This window comes from Ctenocephalides felis, unplaced genomic scaffold (assembly GCF_003426905.1).
Source record: "Ctenocephalides felis isolate EL2017-DRISC unplaced genomic scaffold, ASM342690v1 CF-g0.4_SCAFFOLD_03572, whole genome shotgun sequence".
Taxonomy (NCBI): domain Eukaryota; kingdom Metazoa; phylum Arthropoda; class Insecta; order Siphonaptera; family Pulicidae; genus Ctenocephalides; species Ctenocephalides felis.
This window is the reverse complement of record NW_020539726.1, coordinates 2,958,599-2,978,542: the sequence shown is the minus strand read 5'-3', so window position 1 is coordinate 2,978,542 and position 19,944 is coordinate 2,958,599. Positions and strand designations below refer to the sequence as shown.

The 19,944-nt window shown below is 32.4% G+C and overlaps 2 protein-coding genes across 2 annotated transcripts; one reads left to right on the top strand and one right to left on the bottom strand.

The window, feature by feature from the left end:
- The first annotated feature begins 1,202 nt into the window (after nucleotides 1-1,202).
- On the top strand, nucleotides 1,203-1,793 carry LOC113387902. Its single transcript, XM_026625288.1, has one exon. It carries the CDS (start codon nucleotides 1,203-1,205, stop codon nucleotides 1,791-1,793), a length of 591 nt encoding a protein of 196 aa, XP_026481073.1.
- A 4,406-nt stretch (nucleotides 1,794-6,199) lies between these two features.
- On the bottom strand, nucleotides 6,200-17,864 carry LOC113387638 (integrator complex subunit 10-like). Its single transcript, XM_026624992.1, has 12 exons — nucleotides 17,568-17,864; nucleotides 17,430-17,497; nucleotides 15,917-16,055; nucleotides 15,462-15,575; nucleotides 15,040-15,237; nucleotides 14,668-14,974; nucleotides 12,599-12,760; nucleotides 12,339-12,526; nucleotides 11,986-12,159; nucleotides 11,775-11,918; nucleotides 11,604-11,710; nucleotides 6,200-6,620 (listed from the first exon to the last, which is right to left on the bottom strand). The coding sequence occupies exons 1-12, from the start codon at nucleotides 17,712-17,714 to the stop codon at nucleotides 6,449-6,451; spliced, it is 1,920 nt and encodes a 639-aa protein (XP_026480777.1). The 5' UTR covers nucleotides 17,715-17,864; the 3' UTR covers nucleotides 6,200-6,448.
- Between the last annotated feature and the right edge of the window lie 2,080 nt (nucleotides 17,865-19,944).

Sequence of the window (19,944 nt, the reverse complement as noted above, 5' to 3'; positions counted from 1 at the left end):
GAAGAAGGTGTACGGCCGGAGCGGATTTTTTTTTCCGTTCCAATGGTCACAAGCTCTTACAGCAATGGAGGTAGCTGTAAGGGTGATCACCTCTCCACTTCCCGAGGCACCGCGTTCGGAGACGACCGTTTGCTCTGGAGAACTATTTAAATAGCATGGATAACTATGAAAACCCAAAAAAAAAACAATTGACAAGTGACGTATTTATGGACCCCGAGCAGGATGCGGCCAAAGCCGCTATAGTAAAAGTAGGCAAGAATGTTTCCGGTAATCTTCACCGAGACAGAGTAAACTCTGCACCATCGACTAGATGTCGTCAAACGCCGAACGGAGAGATTTGGCTCCAAAATTGACGAGCTAGCGGAGTATGTTAAAGATAGGAACAATGTTCACAGCAGAATAAAGGAGCTAATCAGGTCGAGTGATACACCATATAGCCTGGCATTGAAAGACTATACGGCAGCCCCCAAAACTGTCGAAATGACAGTGCAAACTACACAGACCTCTCCCGAGACAACTATTCAGCCGGATGTAACTCAGACACCATCCCCTAAGACCCAGGAGCAAAGTACAAACAAAAGACTGCTATCGTCACTTAGCCCCGCCTCTGACGCGAGAACACATCGGCCAAAAAATTGGCTGTACAAAATAACTGGACGGAAGTGGCTCGACGAAGTTCGAAGAAGAAAAGGACACGGGAGCCGAAAGTAACCTTGAAGGAAACCGAGAAACCGGAAACCGAAAAATCGAATCAAATGATAGAGCTAAGCACAGAAACAGCCATGATAGGAAAACTCGGAGGAAACATAGAACCAAGGCTGTTCTGGTTCAACCAGCTGAAGGATGAACGAGCGCTGATATCCTTAAGGAGATCAAGGAAAAAATAAACTCGTCAGAGACTGGCGTGAATATAAAGATATTGGGTGGGTTAACTGTCGCATTCGCCCAGTTGTTAAAGTGGTCCGCTGTTTCAGATGCCTCGATTTCGGACACCAAACGCATAAATGCGGGGAACCAGACAGAAGCAAGTATTGCTACAAATGCGGCGAGGAAAATCACAAGTCTGTAGACTGCACGGGAAAGCTAAAATTCTTCCTATGTACGGTAGACAAAGAAGAGCGGAACAGCGGGAGTCATGTCGCCGGATCCGATACCTGCAAGGCATTCCGTGTAGCACTTGCCGATGCCACGAGAGAACAGAAATGACGCGATTTTTACAAGATAATCTGAATAGATGTGCCTTGGCGCAGAATCTACTGCGCCAACGTATCTTCGAAGAAAAGATCGATATTTGCCTTCTCTGCGAGCAATATATGAATATTCAAGATAAATCATGGTTCGCAGATAAATCTAGTACGGCAGCAATATGGATCATAAACTCGAAGGAGGTCACCGTCAATGAAAACGGAAGCGAAGAGGGTTTCGTCTGGATCAAGACTCCCACGACCTACTGTGTGAGCGTCTACCTTTCACCAAATGAAAGAATTAGCGTATTTCGCCAGAAAATGGCAAGCATAGAAGACACTCTCGGCAAGTTCGACGGAGAAGTCATTGTAGCTGGCAATTTCAACGCAAAATCGGCTGAATGGGGCGCCGAATACTCAGACAACAGAGGAAATGACGTGGCAGACTTTGCAGCAAGATTGGGCCTTACTGTGCTAAATACTGGAAGTATTACAACTTTTAGAAGACCAGGATATAAGGAATCTATTCTCGACATTACGTTGGTCACTCCAGGTATAGCAAACATGATTGGAGACTGGACTGTATCTGAAGAGCGGCAGAGCATGTAACATTTAGTATTGGGTCTGGTCCGACTCGACCATGCAACTTTTACAAACGGTGGTGGAATGCTAGGAAGCTTGACCCCGAAGCGTTGCAAACAGCCCTCAAGCAAAACGCATCTACTTTTCAAGTTGATGCAACACTAAGTATCCGCAGAGAGACGGAAGAAACAGTCCTTAGAACTATGAATGCTATTATCACCTCATGTAACGCCTCTATGCCACGACCAAAAAATCAGGGTGTACACAGTCTAGCATATTGGTGGTCATCAGAGATAGCAGAACTACGAAAAATATACCACGCACTAGGCCGCCGCGCCACAAGAGCTGCAAAACGTTCCCCCTACCAAGATTTGTATACAAACGAATACAGACAGGCAAAAAAAAACCTAAATAAAGCCATAAAATCAGTTAAAGCCGGATTGTGGAAGGAGATTTGCAATGATCTTGACAAAGATCTCTGGGGCAAAGCCTATCAAATTGTCACAAGACGACTTGGTAGAGCTTTACCAGGAGCACCGAAATCTCTTACTCTGATGAAATGCATCGTAGCCGAACTATTTCCTAAACACCCGCCACGGGAAAGGAGACAATACGTGGAAAACAACTAGCTGTAAGTGGAATTCTGTCTTAAGGCAATTAAGGCATCGTGCCTTAAGGCAAATTGCTGGAACTTCCCGTACAAAAATTATTATTTTTTTTAAAAACGATTAACATTTTTGAAAAAAAAATTACATTGAAAAAAAATAAGATTTTTGAGAAACTATAAATTGGACAAAAAATAACTTTTTAATTAAAAAAAATTTAAAAAAAAAAAAAAAAAAATTTTTTTTTTTTGAAAAAAAATTTTTTTTTCTTTATTTTGACATATTGTGGAAGATCTGAACTTTTTTTCAAAGCAATCGTACTGCTTTATCTGCATAGGGACAAAATATAAAGCGCGTAAGCGCCGCGTCGCTGTCTAACGCATAAGCATTGGTACGGAACCCATAGGAATGTTAACAAAATGTATACTTATTGTTAAAATCTCTATAAAATATTTGATAATTTAATGTGCATATGTCCAATGATCATTTTTGACCGCCAAATGGCTCATTTTTTTACTTTTTCCTCCATATTTCCGAAACCGCTAGACCTACCTTCATGAAAATTTTATCGATTCTTCATCTTGTCAATACAAGTAAAATGTTTTTTAAATTATTTAAATCGGACGCTCCGTTCTCTTAAAAACTGAGTTACCATTTTCGGCACTTTTTGCCCCGTATCTTCGGAACGGCTAGAGCTGCCTTTGCCAAAAACTAATCAGCACGTCTCCTTATCAATACGAATCGAATGTTTTTTTAATTATTCAAATCGGTTGATCCGTGTTCCCGAAATCGTCGACGAAAATTTGTATCCGCACATACATACACACACGTACATACATACATACATACATACATACATACATACATACACACACACACACACACACACATACATCCATTTTTTTCTAAGGTATGCCAAAATGTTCAGAAACCTTTGAAACGTAAAGATATATAAAAATTTTCATTTTCGATTTTTTTGCGATTACTATAACTTGCCCTACGGGAAGTTAATGAACTACACCTTTTGCTGTCAAAGAACTACAAAATGCGGCGAAAACCATAAAGACAGAAAAAGCACCAGGCCCTGATGGCATCCCAGCCTCAGTGATCAAGACTGTATAGCCTTGGAATTTCCGTATATTCTTCTGAACGCCTACAATGCCTGTCTGGCGACCGGCACCTTTCCTACGGTCTGGAAGCGGCAAAGATTGGTCCTAATAGACAAAGGTAAGGGAACCCCTGTAATACCATCGTCGTTTCGACCACTCTGCATGTTAGACATTGCCGGCAAATTGCTTGAGAAACTCATTCAATGCAGACTGCGCAACGACATTGAATGCGCCGGAGGTTTTGCCAAGAACCAACACGGATTTCAAAAAGGACGGTCGACGATTGGCGCTATTCGGAAGGTAACGGAAACAGCAAGAGAAGCATGGCATGGTAGTCTTAAAGCTCGTAAAGTGTATCTCCTCCTTACATTCGACGTTAAAAACGCCTTTAACAGTGCGAACTGAGAGGATATTTTAAACCCTCTAGAGTATAATTTTGACGTGAAGCTAGAGAATCTAAGACTGATAAATGACTACCTCGATGAGAGAAAGTTGATTGTAGAAACGACGGAATGTCAACAAGAACACGAGGTTACAGCTGGTGTACCTCAAGACTCAATCTTAGGAGCCGATCTGTGAAACGCTGTCTACGACGAGCTCCTGGAGATCCCTTTGCTGAAGCAGGTGGAATTCACGGGCTTTGTGGACGACGCCGCAGCCACGATCGTACTGGACAGCACTGAGGAGGCTGAACTACTCGTTCGAGAGACCGTCGATACCATAGAGACCTGGCTTGAGAAACACCATCTAAAGCTCGCAAAACAAAAAACGGAGATGGTTGTCTTGACTCGACAAAAAAGGTTTCCAAAACCATTTACTGTAGACATAGCAGAGACAACCATGACGTCAACAAAGGTCTTGCGCTACCTGGGAGTAATGATAGATGAGAAGCTTTCCTTCCGAGAATACCTCGATAGTGCATGCATAAAAGCTAGCAAGACGGTATCCAACTTGTCAAGGATTATGGCTAACTGCCATGGGACCACGAACCCGAAAACGACGAGTCCTGCTTGAGCTAGTCCATTTTGTACAACTATACGGAGCAGAGATATGGGCGGATATCCTCAAGCAAAAAACATATCGGCGCAAAATAGCGTCGGTGCAAAGGTGAGGAGCTCTGTGCCTATCGCACGGTCTCAGAAGCAGCTGTATTGGTAATAGCAGCGGCCACACCAATTGACTTGCTAGCATTCAGAAAACTCTACGACGCTAAAATAGATGGCGCCCGCAACGTAGACGAAAAAAATGTTCACTTTTTATTTAATGCGATTTACAAAGAAACGGCTCGACCGATCGTAGCGCAAAGTCGACAAACGATAGTCCACATCGAGGTGCATCGAATGACTTTTAAGTTTTTGAAAACGTCGATTTACGGCAAAAAATCTGTTCCCACACACACACACTTTTTCCAAATTTGGTCTCATTCGATTCAGAATGGCTTGAAACGTCGAGAAAACATAAAATTAGCGAATCGAATTTTTTGATGAAAACATAAACTTCTCCTTCGGGAATTATTAAGTTGTTTTTTAATAAATTGTTTTCTTTTCATAAAATCGTGAGTTTTTTGAAAATCGTTTGTACTAAAGTAGTGATATGTGCTAGAATCTATTAAGATCTCTTGAACCAAGTTAATTCTAGATGAAATACGATTTCTAGAATTACATTTGATTTGAATAAAAAAAATGTATGCGCCTTTTATTTTCATGATAGCTCACTCATTTTACACGCAGGAGTCCTTTAACAGTACTCATTTCACAGCTTATGTTGAGCACTATAAAACCCCATTCCACTGGAATGTATAAAATGTAACACCCCGCCGCTAGATAACTTCAAATACAATAATTAAATCTTGAACTAAATGAAAACTGACTCTCTCTCTCATATCTAGCTTAATATTATTTCTAGAACACTTTATAAAACACCGATTTAATTGAAATAATTTTGTCCATTACATACGTTTATGCCAAAACATGATGTGATCAATGAATGAAAAAAACAACATGATTGTCGTTAAAATGTATACTTTCGGAGATATTTGCAAAAAACGACAAAAAACGCCAAAAAGAAACGAATTTTTAGTAGCCAGTAACTTGAAAAGTATTTATTTTTTTAAACATTTTTTCCTTATAATTAGTTTTTCTATCGATATTCGACGTTAGTTTGAGAAAATAAAATTACACCACTGGGAAAGGTGTCTTGTTTTCACTTTTGAACTTGATGGTAAGGTGAACCTAATTCCAAAACTTTATGCAAATCAGGGCACAGTAAAAAAAATTCAGGCCCAAAACACTCCAGAGACTGGAGTAAAGGAAGAGCATGGAGCATCCACAGTTCTTGCAGGTTTGCAGGCTCGGAGCGCAAAAGGTTTAAAAATTAGTCGTGCATTTTTTGATCATTCATTCATTTAATCGTTCGATTGGAATGATTCGAAAAAACGTTTTGTTTGTGTTGTTTTTCCTTTAAAATAATTCTAAATAATCAAAAAATAAATAAATAAATAATATTAAATCGTGATTTAAAAAAAAAAATCTTTAATAAATTTCAGAATATTTGGACATATTCAAAAAAAAAAAATTGAACATACACGTAAGTTTGTAAAATACACTCGTCGCACAATTTAATAAGCACTTATTGCAGTGTAAATAATAATCTATTTGAAATTATTTGAAACAATTATTATTCATTATTAAATAAATTTTATTGATTTTTATTACCCGAATGTTTGATTGCGATATGGAGAGCTCAAGTAATTTGTCTTAAGGCACAATACCATGCACCACTAGTTTGTATATAAGATATGTGATTAATAAACCCAAAAACAGCCCAAAAATTAATGAATTCGTTAAATAACAATTGCCGATTAGTAAAATTTTTCCATTTTTTGTTTAAAATTATGAACACGTTTTTCTTTCTCCATAGTAATTGCTACATTTGACACTAAATTCAATATATTATGGTAGTATTATACCTATAAACATATAACTTTAAGACACTGCACAAGATTGCTTCGTTCAGAAGTAATAAAATTTGCGATTACTTGTTCATACGGCTCATTACATCGACTCAGCTGTAGCTTTATATTTTGCTTAAAATCTTCCTTCACTCCCTTATCTGCATGTCTAGTTCCCATTCTTCTTTGCCTAGAGACATATTATAAATTAAATTATCTTTGTAATGTGTGATCTCTATACCTGGAACAAAAATCTAAAAAAAATGCGATTCTGCACATACTTCTCATGATTGATAGTTAAGCTGTATTAGATGCATCAACGAGAAAAATATTCCATTCAGCAAAACAACATATAATATAAGCTTTTAAGCATATCAGTATTTTTCGATTTTCAATAAATATACTGAGAAAACCAAACAACATACACATCACAGCACATAACAGATATCAAGCAACCAACTATCAAAATATGTTCAGAAAATTATGCAATAACTATTTTCTAGTTATAGTCTAAATATGGAAATATGTTTATATGCTATTTTTTCTAAAAAAAATTATCTATCCCCTTTTACCCCATAAGGGGCAAACACACATAATTTCTCGTTTTTAATTATAAGAGATATTTTCGAAATCAAACTATATTATTTACCCAATGCCAAATACAAATATCATGGACACATTTTTACAAAAGTTATACATAAAATATTCATCAGCAGAAGTGGAATAACTATTAATTTAATTTGTATCTTGTGAAATACCTAATATAATTTTCTTTACTATTATATATCTTATTTTATCACCTTAGGTTTAGTTGTTTCCTATTACAGAAAATACATGTAAGTTTTTATAGAAGTTAAATAAAAGAAATCTGTTGAATCTAATTGTAAGATGAAAATAACAATGCATATTATAAAACAATTAATTAACATATACTTACTTATAAATTATATGTATTTAGATATCGTAAATTAAAGTGGATCTTTTTAGTCTCAGACCTTTAAGCTCCACTGTACTCTATATTTATATTATCCTCCAGAAGGAGAAGTTTGTTGTCATCAAAAAATCCAATTTGCTAATTTTATGTTTTCTCGACGTTTCAATCCATACTGAATCGAATAATACCAAATTTGTAAAAAGTATGTGTGTTGTGAACAAAATTTTTACCTTAAATCGACGTTTTCTCAAGAACGGATAGACCGATTTCAAAAATTTAAAAGCCATTCGATGTATCTCGATGAGGACTGTCGTTTGTTAGTTTTGCTAACAATATTTTTTTGTTTTTTTTTTTAGATTTGGGCTAGTTTCGCCTATGTAAAAACCTTCGCAGTTTAGACAATTTATTTTGTACACTAAATAATTTAAGATTTTCGGATCAAATTTAGATTTTAATTTTGTGAATAAGGTAAAAGAGTGTTTTTTGTGGTAAAGACTACTCTAATTAAGAGTTTTTTTCTATGCGTAGTAAAGATCGTTTATTTATATGCAAGGCCGTGCCTGGCCAGCGTGCAGGCAGCCGAGGGGCGGCCAATTCAAAAAAAGAGCAAATTCAAAGGCGGCCATGACGAAAAGCGACCGTAATAAAAAGCGGTCGCGTTAAAAGTCCACTGAATTAAAAGGCGGGCAAATTAAAAGACCGCTGAATTAATTCGCGGCCGTATTGAAAGTCTTCTAAGTTAACAGACGACCTTATCAAAAATCAGCCGAAAGCGGCCGAGTTGAAAGCAAGATCGAATCAAAAAGCGGCTATTGAAGGCTTTGTTTCTAAATCATTTATAAGTATATAAACTTTATATAAGTGGAACTTTGTTTTCAAACAAGTTGCACTAACTTTCCAACATGTGTTATCGACTTAACTATAAACTAGTTGGTTTGGTATTTAGCCTTGAGGCAAGTTACATGAACTTCCCGATATATTTAAATAATCGACTTAATTAATAAAAAATAAATTAATTTATGAGTCATTAAAAGTATTCCGAGTGGATTTATTACACATAATTGAAAACGAACGAACTCGGAGTATTTTCTAAAAGCAAATTTTCAAAAATCAATAATTTTTATAATTGAACCAGTTTTCAGGACTTTAATGATTTATTATGTTCAAGACCAAGTACTCTATCATTATACCAAGTAAATAGTCTAATTTTAATTTTAACAAATGTCAAAAGAGCTACTCATTTTCTCAAACTTTGATGAATTTTTAAAATCAAACTATTTGTCTTAAGGCCGTAATATTTTAGTAAGTTCTATAAGACCATGGTATATATCGCTAAAAAAAAATCCATAAAAATCGGCTTAAATTTTTTTTTCAACGGTTAATTACAAGAAAACGGCTCGGTAGATTTTCACCTAAAACTGATCAGTATCATTCCCAACTAATATCTTTCGAACAGTTTTTGATTTTTTAAAATTGGTTCGGTAGGATGAGCTTAAATGTGGACGAAAAGTTTAACACTTTTTTTCAAATTACAAAGAAACGGCTTGGCTGATCGTCGCACAAAACTGACAAACGATAGTCTTCCCCTAAATACATCAAATGGCTTTTAAATTTCTGAAATCGGTTCAGGCGCTTTTGAGAAAACGTCGATCAAAAGTCTAATTTTGACAAATGTCAAAAAAACTATACCAATTTTTGCAAACTTTGACGAATTTTTAAAGCTAAACGAGTTGTCGTAGGGCCGTAATATTTTAGTATGACCTAGAAAACTATGGTATCTACCGTCAAAAAAAAGTCATAAAAATCGTCGAATTTTTTTTTTAAAAACGTTATTATAAGAAAACGGCCCGGCCAATCTTTACCAAAAACTAATCAGCACGATTCCCAACCAATATCTATCGAATGGTTTTTGAATTTTCAGAATCGATTCAGAATTGCGGGCTAAAACGTGGGCGAAAAAATTTTCACTTTTCTGCAATTTACAAAGAAACGGCCCGGCCGATCGCCGCACAAAACTCAAAGACGATAGTCCTCATCGAGATACATCAAATGGCTTTTAAATTTTTGAAATCGCTCCAGCCGTTTTGGAGAAAACGTCGATTTACGGCAAAAAATCTGTTCACACACACACACACACATACTTTTTCCAAATTTGGTCTCATTCGATTCAGAATGGCTTGAAACGTCGAGAAAACATAAAATTAGCCATTCGGATTTTTTGATGAAAACATAAACTTCTCCTTCGGGAAGTTAAAAATATATTAACTTATGAGTACATTGCAATGTAAAAAACTATCGCAGATTATTCAATTTTGTACAATTTTTCTAAATATGTTAGTTATTTTTATAAATGGTTCAAAAATTACATATTATTGTACAGGAAACAAACTTGTAGTATGTTCATTAAGTAGAGGATCCAAAAACGCGAAAAAAATGGTTAAGCCGATCAATGACAAAAACTAATCAGCACGATTCTCAAATAGTACCTTTGTAATGGTTTTTGAAGTTTAAAAATCGATTCACGAATTTATAAATATTTAGGCTATAACGTGGACCAAATATTTCACACTTTTTTGATAATTCTAAAGAAACGGCTCGGCCGATTTTGAGGCAAAACTAAACACTAGTGCTTATCGAATTTCATCGATTTTTCAAATAGAATTGGGTATTTCTAAGAAAACGTCGACAAAGATGAAATTTTGACTCACGTAAAAAAGCGTTGCTCATTTTTCCAAACTTTGATAGTATTTTAAAAATTAAAACGACTTATCGTAGAGTCTAAATATTTAGGTATATTCGAGACCATGATATCTATCGCCAATAAAGTTAAATAAATATTAAATATCATCGTAAAGAAATATTTAACAATTAAATACGAAGAAACGACCTGACCGATTTCTCAAAACTAATCAACACTATTCCCAAATGATACATTTCGAACAATTTCTGCTTTTTTAAAATCGATGCAGGATTTTTGAATAAAACGTGTACAAAAATTTTTATACTTTTCTGTTGACTATAAACGGCTTGGCCGATGGTTCCACAAAACTGACAGACGCTAGTCGTTATCTAGTTACATCAAGTGACTTCAATTTTTTAAATCGATTTAACCGTTTTTGAGAAAACGTTGACAAAAAGTCAAAAATCGGCTCATATATGCTTTTTTTATCAAATTTGGATTCAAACGATTCAGAATGACTTGAAATATCGAGAAAACATAAAAGTTACAAGTCGATTTTTTTCGTAAGAATATATTTGATATTTTGCTATTATGTTATTTTCAAGGGCGGCCATACATATTTTGAGAAAACCTCAATTTACGACAAAAAATCTGTTCACACACACACATACTTTTTCAGAATGGCTTGAAACGTCGAGGAAACATAAAATTTGCGAATGGTATTTTTTGATGAAAACATAAACTTCATCGGGAATCGTGCCTTAAGGCAAATTGCTTGAAGTTTTTAAAAAAGATTCAATTTTTTTTTAGAACTGAAAAAAAATGGATTTTTGAGATTTTTAAAATTTAAAAAAAAAAATACTTTTTGAAAAACCGTAAAATTCAATTTTTTTACCGTAAAATGTTGAACTTTTTTTTAAAGCAATCGCGATACGTTAGCTGAGTAGAAACAAAATAACGAAGCGCGTGGGCGCCGCATTGCAGCATAACGGATAAACATTGGTACAGAACCCATAGAAATGTGAACAAAATTTGTTATTATTAAAATATGTGATAATTTATCTCCGAAACCGCCAGACCTGCTTTCCAAAAATCATCAGTTCTTCATTTCTACAAATAAAATGTGTTTTGAATCATTCAGATCGGACGCTCTGTTCTCTCAAAAAGTGAATTACCATTTTTGGCACTTTTTGCCCCGTATCATCGGATCCTGACTTGTCCAAAAACTAATCAGCATGTCTCCTTATCAATAGGAGTCGAATTTTTTTAAATTATTCAAATTGGTTGATCCGTGTTTTCCAAATCGTCGACGAAAAATTGTATCCGCACATACATACATACATACACACACACACACATTTTGGTATGCCAAAATGTTCAGAAACCTTTGAAACGTAAAGATATATAAAAATTTTCATTTTCGATTTTTATGCGATTACTATGACTTACACTACGGAAAGTTAAATATGTATATAAAAATGTAAAACATGTTGCTAACAAAAAATAAATTGGTAGATAAATGATATTAAAAAATAATACTGATAATATTAATTACTTGCCCTGGATTTAACTCCAAATGAGGAAATATGTCAAACACTATAGAACCTCCTTGTTCTGAAGATAAATACATTATTTCTTCTAAAATAGCAGCATCAACTATGTATTTCTGCAAAAAATATTGATTAAAAAAATATAAACAATATTTTTAATTTCATATTGAATAAGCATACCTGAAAAAGTGGATATCGAAAAATTTGATTTTTACTTATAATTTCAAATATTCTAGAATATGTCGAACTCTCCTCTAATCGATCAAGTTGCATTAAGACCATTAAATGGCCTAACTCTAAATCAGATAAATTTGTTATGCTAATCTATTATAAAAAAGAACAATCAATCAAAAATAAACTGGCACAATAATTGATTTAGATGTGGACTTACTTTTAGAATGTGTATTAAAACTTTAGCACAATAATAAATTATGTGAGTGCTTGTTAAAGGTAAAAAGTGAAGTTGATGTTTGAATAATTGTGTTTGATTAGCTCGTATATTCTGGATATCACCTTGGTATGTTGGTAAATTAGATATAGTTGCATCAATATATTCAAAACATTGCTGAAATCAATGGTTCAATTGTTAGAAAAATTAAAAATGATCAAAGTATCTGCATAAATACTGTTTAGTTAACTTAGTTCAAAATAATTAAGATTTATATTTTATATAAATAATTGTAGAGCAAATTGTTTGTAATAAAACATAATTAATATATGTATATCAAATGCAATAAAACTTACTGAATACTGTTTCTGCTTTAGAGCAATTGATATCAGTTTCACATTTCTAGCAGAACTTGATAAAGAATTGGATACTGATCTCAAAGTGGTGGCAACATTATCATACTGTCCACGATACAGTGACATATCTAACCGAAAACTATCTAACCAGTTATCTAAATGTAATCCATACAGTAGTTTAGGAAAATCTATGAAAATATTAGACGATAAATAATTTAATCAATTATTGGTTTCTCGAATCACTAAATTTTAACACAGACCTCTTCTAAAATTATCAACAGAATGCATTAAATCCCAAGTTTTGATTGCAATATCTAGTGCATTCGATTCTTGAATGACCCCATCTATTTCAATACAAATTTCAGAATCTGTATTTTCCAGTTTTGGTCTTTTTGCAATATGATCTACACTAATATTAACAGCTAAAAAATATAACATTTTTAAATATTTTTAACTTCACCATACATTTAATAAAGTAATCATGTAAATGAAATATTTCCAAATTGTAACTACTTAGTGGTATATTGCATAGTGCAATGCCAAAATTGGCAGTTTTTTTTTCAATAATTGACATATTCAACCGAAATTGAGATTTAGACATTTAGATAAAATTTTCAACTTTTATTTCGAAAATAAAGTTTTCGCTTTCAATCAAATCTTAACATTACGATTTCCAGTTCATATCTCTCAAACACATTCAAAACTAGTTGGTATTGGAATTTTGCTTTGAGGCAAATTACATGAACTTCCCGATATGTGTAAATAATCGACTTAATCAATAAAAAATAAATTAATTTATGAGTGATTAAAAGTATTCCGAGTGCATTTATTACACATAATTGAAAACAAACGAACACATCAACTTAGAGTATTTTCTAAAAGCAACTTTTCAAAAATTAATAATTTTTATAATGAACCAATTTCCGTAGGACTTTAATGGTTTAGTTTAGTATGTTCATTAAGACCGAGTACTCTACCGTTATACCAAGTAAATCGTCTAATTTTAATTTTAACAAACATACAAAAATCTACTCACTTTCTCAAACTTTGATGAATTTTTAATATTAAACTACTTGTCGTAAGGCCGTAATATTTCAGTAAGTTCTATAAGTCCATGATATATATCGCGAAAAGAAGTTCCATAAAAATCGGCTTAATTTTTGTTTTTCAAAAGTTAATTAAAAGAAAACGGCTTGGTAGATTTTCAACTAAAAAGAAGCAGTATCAATCCCAACTAATACCTTTCGAACAATTTTTGATTTTTTAAAATAGATTCGGTAGTATGAGCACAAAACTGAAAAACGATAGTCCTAATTGAGATACATCAAATGGTTTTTAAATTTCTGAAATCGTTTTTGAGCAAACGTCGATGAAAAATCTAATTTTGACAAATGCCGAAAAAAAAAAACGATACTAATTTTTGAAACTTTGACGATTTTTTTAAATAAACGTCGTAGGGCCGTAATATTTTAATATGATCTATAAGACTATAAGTATCTACCGTCAAAAAAATAATAATAATAATCGTCGACAAAAAATTCTCATCGAGATATATCGAATGGCTTTTCAATTTTTGAAATCGGTCCAGCCGTTTTTGAGAAAATGTCGATTTACGGCACACACACACACTTTTTCCAAATTTGGTCTCATTCGATTCAGAATGACTTGAAACGTCGAGAAAACATAAAATTAGCGAATTGGATTTTTTATGAGAACATAAACTTCTCAGACATGTGCTCATATGTCCTAAAATTGAAGTCCCTTATTCCGAAATTTAATGAATTTATATAATTCAACCAATTTTCGTAGAACTGTTGATTGCACAACTGTTCACTGCATAAACTTTAGCGACATATTAAATTTTATGAAAAACGTCGCAACATTTTTTAAAAGAATCAATCAATTATTTTGTTCTTTAAGACCATGATGTCTATCAACATAAAAAGTTTCATCAAAAAGATTTTCAACAGTTGTTTACAAAGAAACGGCTCGACCGATTTTTGTCCAAAACTAATCTGCAGGATTCCAAGATAATAAATCTTTCTAATCATTATATATTATGTTATCGACATTCCAAAACCAACTACAATATTGCAGTTCTGATATTTTTAGATTATTAATATTTAAACCAAAAGATTGGTGGTTCGAGCCCACCCGCGGGCGTAAAATAAGTATTTTTTACTCGTACTGTTATCACCAGTTCAAACTTTCAAACCGTTTTTGAATTATTAAAAGATAGATTCAGAATTTTTCACTTTTTAACAGTTAGATTGGTAGTCATTTTAAATACAATTATCTAATATTGGGTACTTAGTAATAATAAATTTACCTTTATGAAGTTCAATAAGTGTTGTTTTGACATAATTCCCCTTTACACAGCATATTAAATCATTTGTATACTCATGAAGACATTTTAGAAAGAGTATTGTACCACAAAACAATAATTTTTTATCATCGCCATTCATTGGTTGTTTTTTTGGTGTTAATCTTTGCAATAGTTTGGAATAATAATTTTCCTTGTTCCATGAGTTATCGAAACAAACCAGGTGGTTTTCCCAACCCAACTGTTTTCCAACAAACTCAAGAATACTAAATGTTTTATTCCATATGCTCCAAGAGAATTGTGTGCTTTGTTTCTATTAAAATGCAAACCCAAAATAATAATTGATATGCAAATGATTATACGATGTTTATATCTTACCTCAGTGTTATACAATTTATTCATGTAAAAATCTATGCTTTTTAGGAATAATCTATGAAGCATATTTACTGGAAATATTGAAGGTGTTGTCTGCATTGGAGTTATTAAAGGCATTACTTCATCCATGAGCAGTTCTACCCAAGAGGTTGTTCCAGAACCATAGCATTCAGCGGAAAGTAAAGTTTCAACAAGGCTAGGCTGATGATAATAAATGAAATAAATAAAAATTCAAGCTTATGGTTATGCCATTATAAAATCATTAAAGATTTTATTATTTTAGTGAAAGCCATTATTAGTCATCAAATAATAAGTAATAACTAAGCTAAGTAATAAAGAGTAATATAAATTATATAAATTTTTAAATTTTGATTGTTGAATAAAAAGATAATTTGTCCTTGCATAATATTTCATTTACTACTCACCCCATATGTACTAATGGTTTTAGGAAATTTATGAACAAGAAGAAGTAATAATCTGCAATGTTCCAATGTATCCTCGCTATGATCTGCAGTTAGCATGAGCAGTTTATGTTGGACCTGTGTGTTAGATACTCTCTTACATTTATGTATTAATTTTGATTACTTGAATACAATACTGAGAATGACACTATAACTATAACATAAATCGAGAGCAAATAACAATAATCCTAGCAGTCGTTAAGACATGTTATATAAAAAAGTAAGACAATTTGTGTACATCTAAGTAATTTAAAAATCAGTAGTGTTAGAGCACATGAAGCAAACAATGAAAATAATCTAATTAAAATTTGACAAAACTGATAAGTTAAAAGAATAAACTTAAATTATTTGTAATTTCATTTAATAAGTCACAAGCAATAAATAAATTTAACAACTGTTGGATAAAATATAAAAATTACCTCTTCATTTAAATTCTGAAACATGTCTGATAAAAACTCTTGTTCTGCTGTTAAGTCTTCTTTCGGACATCGTAAAGCTGATGCTATTGCAGAAACTTCATCCCATAATTCTGGAGGTGGTTGCTTGAAATTACTTATTCTAAAAGTATAAAAGATTGAAAATAATAATTTAAAAAAGTAAGCTTGATACTTGTAATAAATCTGTAAAACTATTATATGTAATTGACAGTACTGTGTTTAGTGATGCACAAATATCCATGGATAAAAAAATAATATATATTAATTTTAATGCGCAAGCATGAATGAAATCATTTTTTACATATTTCTTACTCTTGAACACCTAATATTTCCTTGTAAAACACAAATTTAAAATTATGTACTAAAAAGCAAAAAAAAAACAGTAACATTTTTTAAGCATATGGTCATTAGTTTAGATATAAAGTAGTGATGATTATACTTTTTCTGATGATAACACTTGAGACTGCTAATCGAGATAAATATTTGAAAATTGATAGATAGCATTCCCTGTTTGCAACATATGAGTAATGATACATATGCTAATTTGACAAACAGAACAATTTTGTGTAAATATAATAAAAGTAAGACAATGAATTTAAGATTTCTAGTAACAATCATTCTACACATTTTATTCAAACAATCATTCATATTTGATCCAAATATTTTAAAATTTGCCTAGCATAAACTTAAGTACAGGTAACCCCCAGACAACACGGTTGTTATGTTTCAGAAAACTAGGGTGTTATGCGAATCCATGTTATAAAGGACAAAGAACTAGTACAAAAAGAGGGGTTACGTTCCAAGAATTCGAAAAAACATGCTACATATCACAATTTTATAATAAATATTGTTACATTTATTCATTTTTTAAGAAGTAATATACATTACTTGATTTATATAATTTTTTCGTCATAATTAACAAGTAAGTGCTATCCAACATGATCCTTTTTTGCAAGATATCCTCATCCCCTGAGCAGTTTTCTAGACTACTCTCAGATCCATGCATTATTTTTTGAAAAAAAAAATTATATTTGGGATTACTTGTTTTTTACATATTTATATATTTAACACATGTAAAGTAATCCTTATTACTTTACTTTATTTTATTTGAAGAATTGCTTAAGAATTATTTAATATGTTGCTTGGATAATCCTAGAATTTTTTTTCGATAGAACGTACGCGCTCCAATAATATATATCAAATTAGTTATTTTTTGCACTAGTTTGATCACATTTATTGGGCGATTTTACTAATTTTAGATTAGATAAAGTTTGCATTTCATAGCTTTTACTATATTTCTTATTTTATTAAAACTTTCCTCAATTCTTAAACCGTGTTATGCAAACCCAAAAGTACCGTGTTATGAGGGGGATTGTCTCAATTCTTAAACCGTGTTAGAGCAAATCCATGTTATAGAAGCACCGTGTTATGCGGGGGTTACCTGTACCTAATTCAAATTAGACTGAAAAAAAATTATATAACTACATGAACATACATAAAATTAAAATACTTCGCCGATTTCTCCACATCGCGATCCAATTTTTCAATTTTATATGCTTCATACTGAAAAGACATAATATTAAATAAAAAAAACAAGGATTAATCACACTTAAGCATCGAATAACAGGTATACCTGCACTCCAAAATGATTTGGAAATAAAGTTTGTGCAGTTATAATAAGAGCCTTTGCCCTACATGAATCAGTCTCTAAAAACTGTTTAGCTTTTAAAATAACTATATCTTCTTCGGTGTTATTTAAAGCATTGCAGTTCATCATCATTTATAAGCAGATGGCTATGGTTAAAGCTAATGGCTAAAGAAGAAAATCAAACTATGTTAAAATTTGAACATTTATTTGCATTATTGTAATCCATTGGAATTTTTATGAAAACTTGATTATTATCATAAATATCAAAAACATTGCAATAACAAAATAGAGACACTTAAATGACATAAGTGAAATAATCAAAAAAGCATGTTGTTTTAATTTGAAGTTCGTAACATACAAAAGAAGGGTTTCAACATAGATAAATAAACATATGAGTTTCAAGCATAGACCTATGTTATGCCGCGCTCCACTGTACGAATCCGTGCGGCGAATGGTGCGTCACGAACAAATTTGCGCAGCGGAGTGATACTGTGCGAACGCACGAATTTCCTTCAAGGTTTATGGTTTCAAGTAAACTCCTAAGTAAACTGCTGACAACATAACAGAACTTACATTATAGATAAGAAGATAAGCATAGATAAGTAAACATAAATAGATCGCTATCTGAGGCCATTTGACATTACCGCCCGCCATTTTAATATTTTTAGCGATCTGAAGAAGGCAGCACTTGTTCAGTATATAAATCAACCGCTGGTATTATTCCTAGATATGGTGTGCATACGTAATTCAAAATAAGAAAACCTAAATAATTTCTCATATTGGAAATGAGAAAAAAAACATACGAAGTACAAAATATATTTTCAAATATATCACAAACATTTTTACATAACAATTAAAATTTTTATAAATGTAATAATCAATATATACATAATAATAAGTATTATAATTTTACAATTATAAGTAACTAAAAAAAGTATTCACAATGGTATGATAAATTTACAAGGAACGGTCAATATGAATTACTTAATGATCAATAATATATAACTACACAGAGATTGTGTAGAAGCATTTACAATAAAATGTTAAACTTAAAAGGAACGATCAATATGAATTACTTAATGATCAATAATATATAGCAACTACACAGAGATTGTGTAGAAGCCTCTACAATAAAATGTTAAACTTAAAAGGAACGATCAATATGAATTACTTAATGATCAATAATATATAGCAACTACACAGAGATTATGTAGAAGCATTTACAATAAAATGTTAAATTTAAAAATAACGATCAAAATGAATTACTTAATGATCAATAATATATAGCAACTACACAGAGATTGTGTAGAAGCATTTACAATAAAATGTTAAACTTAAAAGGAACGATCAATATGATTTACTTAATGATCAATAAATATATAGCAACTACACAGAGATTGTGTAGAAGCATTTACAATGAAATGTTAAACTTAAAAGGAACGATCAATATGAATTATTGAATGATCAATAAACAACTATACAGAAATATTGTAAAAGTTTTCATAAGTATAATGAATTCAGGGGGCGTCCATTAATCACGTGAGCTAGTTTTTAAGGATTTTTGGACCCCCCCTCCCCCTTGGTGATACGTGATGATATTCAAAATTACCCCCCCTCCCCCACCAAACTTCACGTGTATTTTTAGTTACGTGAAAAAACTAAAATTTTTGATTCTTTTTTTGAAAATGTTAGTTTTTTTTTTAAATCAGTTGAAAAGTAAATACACGTGATATATTACCATACCCCCCCCCTCCCCCAAGTAATATTTTGTGATTTTTTATCAAACCTCCCCTTCCCCTAAAATCCTCACACCCCAGATAAATATCCCAGAATAAATCTGGATGCAGATAAACAAGTATAAAGCCTGGATGAATAGGTAGAAGCCTGGTAGAAGCATATACTCTTCTTTTATCTATGGGTAGAAGGGTAGAACCAGGTAGAACGCATTTAATTTTTAGCGTTTCAGCGCTTGGTTGTCAAGCGATATGCGAAAAACAGCGCTCATTTTCTAGCTCTCCGAATGAAAAAGTCAAAATTAGAATCATTAGAATCTAGTACACATTGACTAAGGTTATGTTCATATCTATATTCTTAAATCTTTTTTACCTATGGGTATGTCAAATGGGTGTAGGGAAAATGTCAAAGAAATGTCAATGTCAAAAAGTACTTGCTTATTTTGAGGTTAATGCCACAAAATACAATGTGTATATTTTGACTTCCTCTCATCTTATGTATTACAAAAATTATAAATCATGTGCCGCTGCGCAAAATTAAATATTTTTATGGCTTATAGAAATTGAGTTATTTATTTTAAAAGATAAATTGAAATGCTTCATAAAAAACTTATTGTTTTGTATTTATT